The 11,223-nt window shown below is 53.5% G+C and overlaps 2 protein-coding genes across 2 annotated transcripts in view; both read left to right on the top strand.

The window, feature by feature from the left end:
• Positions 1 to 5,311: 5,311 nt before the first annotated feature.
• Positions 5,312 to 8,879, top strand: DACRYDRAFT_21499 (uncharacterized protein). Its single transcript, XM_040772421.1, has one exon. The coding sequence runs from the start codon at positions 6,044 to 6,046 to the stop codon at positions 8,288 to 8,290; it is 2,247 nt and encodes a 748-aa protein (XP_040630171.1). The 5' UTR covers positions 5,312 to 6,043; the 3' UTR covers positions 8,291 to 8,879.
• A 1,487-nt stretch (positions 8,880 to 10,366) lies between these two features.
• DACRYDRAFT_15139 (uncharacterized protein) overlaps positions 10,367 to 11,223 on the top strand; it is a gene marked incomplete at both ends in the record, with an annotated part of 2,200 nt that continues 1,343 nt past the window's right edge. Inside the window, one exon of the mRNA XM_040771076.1 lies at positions 10,367 to 11,218. Within this exon, the coding sequence (XP_040630170.1) occupies positions 10,367 to 11,218 (852 nt within the window). The remainder of the gene's footprint in view (positions 11,219 to 11,223) is intronic.

Here is an 11,223-nt window from a genome sequence, read left to right as displayed (position 1 = left end):
AAGGCACGTAAGAGTAGAGGTGGAGTGGTGAAGCAGAGGTTGTCACTTGGAGACTTGGTCTTCTGTTAGGGCAACACAGGCTGACTAAGTCTGCTCACCTAAGAGTGCCAAGAGTCTAAGCAGGCAACAAGGAAGTGGAGTAGACCTGATGACTAAGACCTATCTACAGTATAGGTACCTGTGGATGATCCTAAGAGACCAAGTCTGAAGAGACAGTCCCGGGCAGAGTAGGCCTTATATTTATACCTCTGTGGTGGAACCTGCTAGAACATCTTGCTTACTCAGCCTAGTCAGGTGATCAGGTCATATGACCAAGGATGAGGTCATATGAGGTCATGCACAGCCATGCACAGCAGGTCACCTGACCATCCAATCCTTCCAGCAGGTTCCAGCACATGCCAAGGTATACCAGCTACTTCCATGTCATAAAGGCTTAGTCATGTCTCTTGACCAAGCAATGAGCTGGTGCCCTGACAGATCCTAAGAGACCAAGTCTGAAGAGACAGTCCCAGGCAGAGTAGGCCTTATATTTATACCTCTGTGGTGGAACCTGCTAGAACATCTTGCTTACTCAGCCTAGTCAGGTGATCAGGTCATATGACCAAGGATGAGGTCATATGAGGTCATGCACAGCCATGCACAGCAGGTCACCTGACCATCCAATCCTTCCAGCAGGTTCCAGCACATGCCAAGGTATACCAGCTACTTCCATGTCATAAAGGCTTAGTCATGTCTCTTGACCAAGCAATGAGCTGGTGCCCTGACAATGAGAACCTTGCTGAAAGAAGGGGTGTTGGGCTTACCTCATGAGCTTTTATAGAGATTAAGCATAGGTTGAACCTCTAGATTCTGAGATTGTGGCCTATTGGCAGAGACTTCAGCTACATTAGCACCAGTTATTCAGAAGCCAACAGTCTCAGCTGGAGCACCAGTATTCACAGGTGTAATGAAGGAGTCAGGATGTGTCAGCAGGTTATTAAGTATCTCATTCTTGCTGCCTGAGGTCAATCAGCATGCAGGAGAAATCTGAAAAAAAATGTTTAAGATTTACCATAGGCTTAACTCAGTTATCAACTTGTTAGTAAGCCAATTCAGGTTACCAGCAACAGAGACCGCCAGTGTTATACCCAAAACTGCCTGAGTTAAAGACTGAATCGGAGCCGGAATTTATCTCCGGGTTGCAAAATTTCTTCCGGCTAAATACTACCAAGCCCTGTTCCCCTTCATTTCCTAAATTTAGAATTTGATGCAATCTGCTACTGTCTGAATGACCAGGCAATGAAGTAAGCAGGCTCGTATTACCCAAGGTTTTTTGCTAACTATTTCCTCCGCTGTCTAATTGGTGAAACTTGTTTTATCAACATATTCCCACGAGCTACGGTGGCCGTCTCCGCAGTCAGGGAACGAATTTGCTGCCCGGACATGGACCCAGGAGACCGGCAAATTAATTGCATCCTTTCGAAGGCCCGAAGGGTTGCTGACCATCGAGCTGTTTCGGTCGTTTGCGCGGGGCTCCGTTTGCTCCCCATGCATAACACCGGCATCATTGCTAGCACTACGGTCTACCGGTTAATCACTCAACAAGTTTTATGACATATGGACCTCAGCGGACTTGGTGGTAAACTTAGGCCAATGCAGTTAACCTACCTATCTTTGTGATCTCCATGCTCTGCTAGTCGCCGGCTGTCCTGAGCTTGCAAGCTTGTGCCACCTCACTGCTTATCAATTGGCATTGTCCTCGACTATCCCGCTGACTAGCTCAGATCGTTGTCCAAGCACTGGATCCATAAATCCGTTGTCTTTCAATTATGATGTGGCCGGAATACCCAGACATTTCTCTCCCCTTTATGCGGCTCTGCGGGGCCTTCACATTCCGGAGAGAGCATCACTGTCTTCGGAAGCCTATTTGTAGGCCTTTTCCAATCATTTTCACTGTCATCTGTTCACAGCGGTTATACCAATCTCACGGGCGATCTGTTCATTGGTCTGGCCCAACCGAGCGGTTAGTTCGCACGTCCGCATACCCGTTACACGAATGGAATCACCTCGCGGAGTGGTACGAGGAAGCGCATTATGGGGCTGCTGAAAAGTTTCGGACAATCGATCGGTTCTGGCACCTTTCCGGAGCAGCTCCGCAGGACCTCGGCGGACCAGCATTCCAGGCACCGAGCCGAAACAGTAACGATTTGGCCCAAGATCCCGTTCCTAGGACTTTCGATCATTCCAAATGCCCGCTTCGAAGCCCCATCAACGATGGAAAGAATATATAAATGACCGCGACGGAGCGGTACGTCCAATAACAACAAGCGAAGCGAGCCATTCAAGCACATTGAACAAGGGAGCCACTTGAACACCTTGTCGTCGCCATCCTTGTCCTCGAAACCAGCCTACATCGTCATGCGGTTTTTCATCACTATCATAGCCGTAGCCAGCGCAACGCTAGCATTGCCGCAGGATCTCACGTCTATTATCACTTCTACAATTGATGCATGGTGTAACGGCGAGCCCTGCGATTCCATGCGATGAACACCGGTTTGCTCTTAGAGCGTATACCGTAACGAGTGAGTGTCTACCGTATTGTGTTGCAGCCACAGAAGCTTACTGTTCAAAGAGCCGTATTTCTCTGGTCGGATATTGTAACTTCCCGGACCTTACCCCCAAGAAGCAGTGCCGTGACTTGAAAGGATATATGGACCTTTTTCTTTCCGGGTCATGTATAGTGGGTTTCATTTCATTTGTGTGGAATTGCTACATGTTTGAGTAGCAAGAGGAGTGGATTCAATAATGATCACACATTGCATAGAGTTGAGGCTGTACAGTGTTCTTCAACCGATCGTCAGCTAAGCCGTGTGACTCTTTCATTCAAAATTGAGAGCTTCGAGAGAAAATCTCATCCGACTTTATTTCCCGTGCTGAGATATGTTGTTATCTTGCTCGCAGCGATCGACCCAGCCGGACGTGTCCCCTTATGAGACAGGTCGATTATCCTAGAAATATTTTCCTCGCTCCATCCAAATACCAGATACTTTCGATCAATCTGTGCAAAGGTACGGGCTCATGTGGAGAAGGCCGAAATTGCTGAGTCATGAAGATCGTAGTATGTAGTGTAAGATACCAGCGGGCAGATTAGTCACATGCCGAACGTCCTGTGCAGTTCCCGCGGAACAGTCTATTCTAAACCGGTTGACCGACGCCATAGCCCAGTGCTTTCTGGCCTGCATTCATCCCACGACAACCCCATTCCTAGAGATGTGAATAGCTGGCAGCCAACATCGCGATCTGGTATGTATTCTCGGGACCAGTCCCAGCGAGGTTCCGCGGCGACGTGCTCTCGTGTAGCCCCCCTGGCCCTCTCCAACCATCCATCTCCAGCTCCATCACGCAAACCGACTGAACGTTGAAGCTGGAAGATATGATGATACAAGATCTTCTATTTGGATGAACGCTGTGAACATGGACCTCCATACCTTATCGGTAGGATCAAGCGCTACATAAGCAATGCCTGACTCGGTTGGAATCCACCCCGCCATCGACTACGATCCCCATCGAACATCGAACATGCAACTGCGTATAGGCCATATCTTGCTCGCTCTTGCATTTGCCAGCAAAGTTATTGCGCTAGCGTCGCCGCCAAACGCAGAGGCGCGGCGGTCAACCGTGCGGTATCTCGCATGCGGAGGAAGACAACTCCGGGAAGTAATACGGTTTGGGACATCGGCCGCGGTTTGTCGGGGGCATTTCCGATGGGAAATGATGGTGCTCTGATGAGGTGAGTGCGTGTCATTACGTGACTGGTTGGATGCAAGCTGACAGGGACATGACAGTGACGGATATTCTCGGATTCGCGAGGATCCCTGCGGCGCAGAGGGCCTGATTATCTCAAACTCTCGTTCGTCTCATGTCCAACCCGTCGCCTCTTTGTATCAGCAGCTCCCTCAATGTACATGTACGTACCTAACGCTGGCTGGATACATGTAACAAACGGCGTGTTTCCTGCAGGGCAGATCCGTGTTGCCTTCAACTGAAGCGGCACACATTCTCAGCAGCGCTTAAGTCCCAAGATCTGTATCCCTTCACAGACGCCCATGTCTGTTGAAGGAAAGAGTCATACTAGGCCCACACACTTCTGATGGAAGCCACTAGTCACGCTGATCCACCAGGACGAATGGCATATATCGAGACATCTACTTCCGGATGCGGTGTGCTGATTTTGCAATGTGACTCTACGATGTCGAGATTCTTTGGTACTAACCTTCCACTGCCCCGACAGTGCCGATCTCTGGGAATAGGCTCAATATTCATGTTACTATTATGTGCGATCTACGATTGGCAGGCAATGTTGTCTCTCCTTGGAATAGTAAGTGTGCGACGGGCAGATAAATGACTAGACATGTCCGGCTGGCCGCTGGTGTGCAGGAGTAACGCCTTTTTTGAGGCGTGACTCTCAAGCTTCCGGTCATCAGCGGCGAAACGTGCATCTACAAGGAAATCTTGACGGAAGCAAACATGACTCGGACAAGTGTGGCATCCACACGTGTGAGGCCGATTCCGTCTTCCAAAGGATCCGCGGAAACAGGCCTCATGGCGAAAGCATGGCAGGCCGCCAGGATTTAATTAGCGGCTCTACAAACACGTGGGTCTCGCATGGGTCTCGCGATCGGGCCCGTCTGCGTTTGGTCACAGCAGACAATACGTTTATGCGATCAGTTGGTTATCTGCCCTTCGCAGAACAATCTAGGATATGCATTCCCGAAGTACTGCCCGAGCCCGGATTGTTTGTTGCTAAGCGTCAGTGCTGTCGTTATTCGACTGCGACAGGTTGCGAGCCAGATGATTGTAGTGGGCAGGGGAACGGCCGGCTGAAGTACTGAACTGCGCTGGCCCGATGTGAGGCCATTCACGGGTGCTGTATCTAAAGTGAATTTGGAGAATCGCGTCGAAGCTAGTGAAACGAAGAGGATGTAATTGTGATATTCGGACGTGACCCAATTGCGGTCTGCGCGGTTGGGCGGTGTAGGACCCCGGGCCGCGTGAAGGAGCCTGTTGCCAGCGCATGAGAGAAGCCTGATGTGTCATATCACGCCGCTTCACGCCGAGCCCCGGCAGGGTGGAATTCATGCGCGTTCGGAGGCAAATTGAGTGATGGCATCGCCACCCGCCCGCAAGAGAGGGGAACAGAGAAGGGACCCACCCGTTGAGTCACCAGAGCATTTACGCAGATGGGACCCCCCCCCGGGATTGGTGGGATGAGTCTTCCCTCGTATCCTGGTGTGTCAACTCCCCCCCCTCTCTTTCCACCTAACACACCTCCCTCTTCGGTTATTCACTGCTCTTTCTCCTTATCCCTCCCCCTCTTTCCCCTCCTCCTCTTGGGAAACTGTCAACAAGTCGCCGCACCTTGTTGGTTGACTGGCAAGGCTACATAACCTCAACCCTGTAGCATTCGTTTTCCCTGACCCGCGTCTAGACAAGGAAACTCTTTGGGCAACTCTTCCCTCCCTCTCCTCGAGGAAAAAGGCAGAGCAACAATGCTCGTCCTCGACCCCATAGCAAGCCTTCAAACTATGCCCAATATGCTCTCCATGCCCGCTTGTCTTACTACTCTTATGCCCGCAAATGCTGAATTCTACGGAACAATCAATAATGCACACCTACTCGTCACCGCCCTGGAGGCCCCAGCCGCGATCTGATTATCCAACCCTCCCACCTACTGCTTTACTATCTGCTACTACTACTACTACTGTCGACTCTACTTCGAGCTCGACTCCCAAACCAGATCTGCCGCGCTTTTATCATCGAGTTCAACCCGAATCCGAGCAATCCGTGTCGCTCTACCAGCTCCAACTCTAAGACTCATCTCCAACACCTTTCGTCTACCGACCACATCACTCCCTATCCCAACTCTATCCAACACCACTCTTCAATTTCCGATTTCTTTTGGCTGTTTTCCACTCGTATCAGCTCAAATCACTCTATCTCCAACCTCTCTCCCCGAACCCATCCAATCATTTCCGTCGCCTCCGATCCCCCTCCAGTCATCTAAATGTCACCATCCACCCTTCCCGTTAGTAGGCGGCACGAGCGTGGCGGAAGTACGACGTTGACTCTTGAAACCACCGTCGGAATCGAATCCTCGGCTGTAGGGTACTACCCCACCCTACTGCTGAAAGGCAGCGACGCGACCTCTGAAGAACAGGGCGAAAAGAAAACCCAAAAAAATGTTATAACTAAGATTCAAGACGCGAAGGGCGAGAAAGATGAAGAGGAGAGGCCGAAGGAGAAGGATGAAAATCTCCAGGCAGAGCTCATTTCACCGCGTGAGACAAGGAGAAATGCGCTCGAGAATGTTCTCGAGGCGATGATGGCGGTTGAAGAAGCACAAGAGCATGTCGAGGCCCCGGGCGAGAGAAGGAGGAAAGCGCTTGAGAGTGTGCTCGAGGCGATGATTGTGGACGAACACGAGGAAACCGAGGCTTCCGCCTCTCCCCAACCCGAAGCTGACCTGGAAGCGTCTTGCATCCCAGGCTCCTCGTCCCCCCGTTCTACGCGACACGGGTCAAGTCGCAACATTTTGGTGGAAAGTCCGGAAGACGGTATAACCGCCGGTCCGAGTCGCATATATGCGCGCGAAACAGAGGCAATCTACCTGCCCTCACGGGATACGTCCCGCCCTGACCCGACTGACGTCCCGCCTACCCCTCGCGCGGCGGAGCTCGCCCTCCGGACGCGCTTTGCCATGGAGGAGATGTACATGTCTCCCCGCGTGTTGAGTAAACAACCCGAACGCCAGTCCACTATGGATCAACAAGATGCCTTGTGGGGGTTGGCTGAGGCTGCAGCGAGCGCAGCGGCGCGTCAGACGCAGAAGGAACTCGCGGACCTTATCGGTGAGTCGGATTCTTGTTCCGGAGAGAGGCGGGGGTTGAACGAGCGTGTCGTACGTGCAGCCGAAGTGGCGCGTGTGATCAGGAAGATGTACCATCTCGCCTGGGAGCTTGAGGTCGAAGTGGACAGTGCGAACGATGTTGGTACCAGCAAGGCCGGAGCCGGTTCCCGTCCCGGAACTGGAAATTCCAAGCCGAGGCCGGATCCGATCGAGAAAGCGCAGGATATCTGTCAGATTTCCCAGGCATCGCAAGCGAGCGACAGTCGCAGTGACAATCAGTCGAACCCCCCCGCCCCGGTGCTTCCACATGCGCCAGCAGTGGAGAATAAGGTCGCTGGCATCCGCCTTTGGTTGGAGGACGTCCAATCCCAACTTGCAGACTCTCCCGATTTACCCTCGTCTGCTTGGGCAGGAAAGATCAGCCTTGCGCACTCTCCGGAACCGGAGAACACGTACGAAAAGACGCTCGTCGGAGACGTCTTGTCCGTGCCAAACAAGCTTAACGACCAACCGCTCGACGACGTCGTCGAGCGCGTCTCGCTCACCGCAGAGCTCCCGATCCGTGCCTGGATCCGCGAGCTCCTGCGTCGCACAGACGTCTCTTCCTCCCAGCTCAAAGTCGCGGCGTGCTACATTGTAGCCCTTCGCCCCCACATTACCTTGGCCATGGTCCAGCGCCAACAGGCCGCTCATGCCGTGGTCCGCGGTACTCCTCTGACGCATTATCAAGCTTCCCCACTCACCTGCCCGCGCCGCACGCTCGTGGGTGCACTTGTTCTCGCCTCCAAATTTCTCGGAGAGAAAATATACTCTCTTCGTGCCTGGGCACGCGTCACCGGGCTTGAGCCTGGCGACTTGGTGCAGGCGGAACAAATCATCGGTACTGCTCTCAAGTGGGACCTCTGGGTGGGCGCGAATGTTCAGAATCTCAGGAGCGACGTCTTCACTCGCATGCTGCTTCAAATTGTCTCCGTGCCCAAGGTGGAGCCCCCACCCGCGGTGAGAGGTGCGCGTCCGAAGGAGCAAAGTTCAAGTCGGACCGGAGCGCTGCCCCGCACGGAAGGCGATATCGCCCTCCAACGGAGCAGGAAGCAGACGGTTGGCTCTCCCACCTCCAGCACACAACGTGAAACTGTCGCCTCGCCGTCCCCTTTTGGAGCCAAGCGAACTCCTGCGATGGATCACCAACTCGAACATGCATTGCACCGAAAGCGTCCCGCTCCCGAATCGGACACACATCCTCTCTCTGACACTAGGCCGCAGAAACGCAAGAATGTTGAGCACGTCCACGCCCACGCTCACTCGCATGGTACCAATGGTGCTGCCGGTGCAGGGTGCGGAACGGACGTGTACATCAAGTCTGAACCGGTGGACGAGCGAGGGTTGTTGACCGAAGCGTACTAGTCTTGTCAAATGAAGCCTGGGCAACATTCGATGCGACATTTCTCGCCTTCCTCAACTGTTGGCAATCTGTAACACTGGCTTTTTGATACCCGCCACCCGAGCCGTCCTTCCAATCAATGAATGGTCTGATAAGTCTACCCTGTAAAATATCACAGTATCCTGTTCAGAAGAACTCGATTTTTTTCCTCTCTTGCTTTCATTCTTTTCCTCCCATATCCCAACGCGATACGAGTCCGACGTATATAACTACCGACGCTGTGCTCTTGCTTTCTCCTTTCTCACCTCCGCGTGGTTATGTGTCTGTTCGAAGTGCGAAACTGACACAGGAAAACGAGTCGCCGTTGAAGGACGGCGCCAGCTTACAGACGGTGTAGTGTATATGTTTTAGGGCGGTATCCCTCAGCGGTCCAGCTTGCTGGAATGGGGCGGGAGAACGTAGTGTAAAACAGCTCTTCACTCTATGTTTTGTCAAAATAAATTCTGGTATTTTCATGGGGTCCAAATAGTTAGTTACTAAATTTGCTTGCATCGGCGTATGACTTGACAAGGACGTTACACTGTTGTATTCGTAGTGTAGGCTCACGTCACGGCCCAGTTTAGCATTACATCATACTACGTGTTGAGTAATTAATGGAATAATACCGCTTTGTTTTCAGCCATCATTCGTTATGCTTCAGGGGTCCCTATTCATTGTGGTTCTGGTGGTGCCCGAGAGGCCGGACCAATCACAGCGAGGACACGTCGACTCACGTCACTCATCCGGCGGGAACGCACTTACCCCTTCGGGGAGCACAGCAAATTGAAGGAGTTGCGCTAAGGAAGAGTGGGGAATGTGCCTGGTTGTTAACGAGACGCGGAGAGGGGTGTGTAAGAGGCCACGTACCAGTTGTGGAGGGCAACGTAGATTTGTTCGCTAGGGACGTGCGGAGAGGGAGAAAGCACTTTCCAGACTGGTGCACGGACCCCTCAGGGGGGGCCACGCAAGCTGCGGAGAGAGGGACGTGACCGGAAATGTCTACGGCACAGCAACGAGGCCGCGGGATAAGGTGTTGATGAGGGCGGTGACTCGAAGCGCGTCAGCTTTGGGCGGGAGAACGGAGTCAGAGTGCGCGTGGATGTGTATTATTCGCTGGATTTCTTGAATGGGGGACCCCTGACACTTCTTGGTGTGCCATTATTAGTTGATTTTAAATGTCAGGAGGGGACGATAAGGGGACGGATAACGTCGTTTTAGTGAGGGCACAGGGTTTGAGACGGGCGTTTGTTGCATGTGTGCAAATCCGGTCGGGGACGGACATGCGGGGTCCAGGGGCATGGTCCGACCGCGCACTGCTTCCGTGTGAGGGTAATGTCGTTCATAAGTCGCACACATACGCGGCCAAGTCATCTTTCCCCCCCCTCTTGCTCAGTGCCCACCACTCTCAGCGCACCTCACTGGCAGCATACGTCCGACGCCCAGTTGTCTCATCTCGCTCGTCGTCAGCGTCAGCAGCGACAGAGAGTTACTCACCTTAAACAACTCGCATAGCGCTTAGTTCGCTCTGTCGAGTTACCCAACCACCAGCCACCAACTGTGAGCACAAGTTTCTCACCTGTACTTGCAACCCTCGGCTAGCCATTCGCTGGCCGAGCGGAACTAGCCTCCCCTGCGCCTGCGTGTGCTTGTCGGCTAACGGTCTCATCCCTTCACGACGAGTACCCCAGCTGCGTCCTGGCCACGGCCTACGTATGATGACGGCGCCTTTCGCTCCCGCCCTCGGCCCGAAGATATCCATACTGACGTGCCCTGCCCTCTGCAGTTACCGGTCGTCCCCTCGATCGGTCTACTCAGCAGCAATTCAGCCCCTAACAAAAACCTCTGTCCCCACCCCAAGAGCCAATGGCCTTCCCGAGGTCCAACTCGCACCCAAGTTGCCAGTAGATAACCCACCACCCCCGTATCAGTCAATCAACAGCATAAACCCTGTCAATACTTACTCCGAAAACGGTTCTATCACAAATGTTTCACGGTCCGCAGTCACAACCAATTCTCTCGGCCTTTTCGAGGTCGGGAACACCCCACCCACCTATGCCGCCATGATGGAGTACACCAACGATATCAACACCCCACAAACCCCAGCAGTCACTGGTAACAACAACGACGGCTCACTCGTCCCCCGTATTCCGGCACCCGCATACAGCGTGCCAACTGCCGATTTCAATCAGTCCTTTGAGAGTCTCGCATCTGAGTACGCGCAGCGTCTCGGTCAAGACGCGTCCCCAATGTTCCCCAATTTGACGAATCTTAACGTCCCCGCGTGGTTCCCGTCCGACTCTGCATCGAACGAGAACTCGGCCGGACCCGCCTCGAGCGTTTGTCCCGCCTCCCCGCTATCTTCTACCACGCAAACACTCGTCGATAACTTTGCTTTCCCAACTATGTATGCGCCTCAAAACCTCGATTTCTCCAACTTTTTCTCCAACACTTGCGCCTTCCCATCCTCTAATTCCTCCTGCGGCTTTTCCGAAGCCGAGCTCGCCTTCCTCTCCGGCTTCAAGTACCCAGCTGCCGGTTTCCCTGCCTCCCCCGTCCCTGTTACTGTCGCTCTGCCCGAAATGGATACGTCCAATGAGGTCACCGGCAAGGGCAAGGCGCGGGAGCTGACCCCCGTCGCACCCGCGCCTCCGTGTCCTATTGCACCTGCGCCCGTGGCAGGTGTGAAGCGCACCGCGTCTGAGGTGGACGGTGTGGATTCGGATGCGGAGGGCTCGCCCTGCACCGAAGTCCACCGCGTGGTATCCAAGCGCGAGCAGAACAGACTCGCAGCTCAACGGAGCCGCGCAAGGAAGGTCGAGGAGAGGGAGGTGCTGGAGGCCGAGGTCGCCAAGCTCAAGGACAAGGTCCGCGAGTTGGAGACGGCGCTGCAGACCAAGAACGCGGAGAACCGGGTCCT

This window comes from Dacryopinax primogenitus (genome assembly GCF_000292625.1).
Source record: "Dacryopinax primogenitus strain DJM-731 SS1 chromosome Unknown DACRYscaffold_6, whole genome shotgun sequence".
In the NCBI taxonomy this organism is placed as follows: Eukaryota; Fungi; Basidiomycota; class Dacrymycetes; order Dacrymycetales; family Dacrymycetaceae; genus Dacryopinax; species Dacryopinax primogenitus.
This window is presented reverse-complemented; position numbering and strand designations above follow the sequence as displayed.

Bases quoted from the DNA above. Each gene is read 5' to 3' on its own strand.
- DACRYDRAFT_21499 (XM_040772421.1), top strand. From the start codon at position 6,044: ATGTCACCATCCACCCTTCCCGTTAGTAGGCGGCACGAGCGTGGCGGA.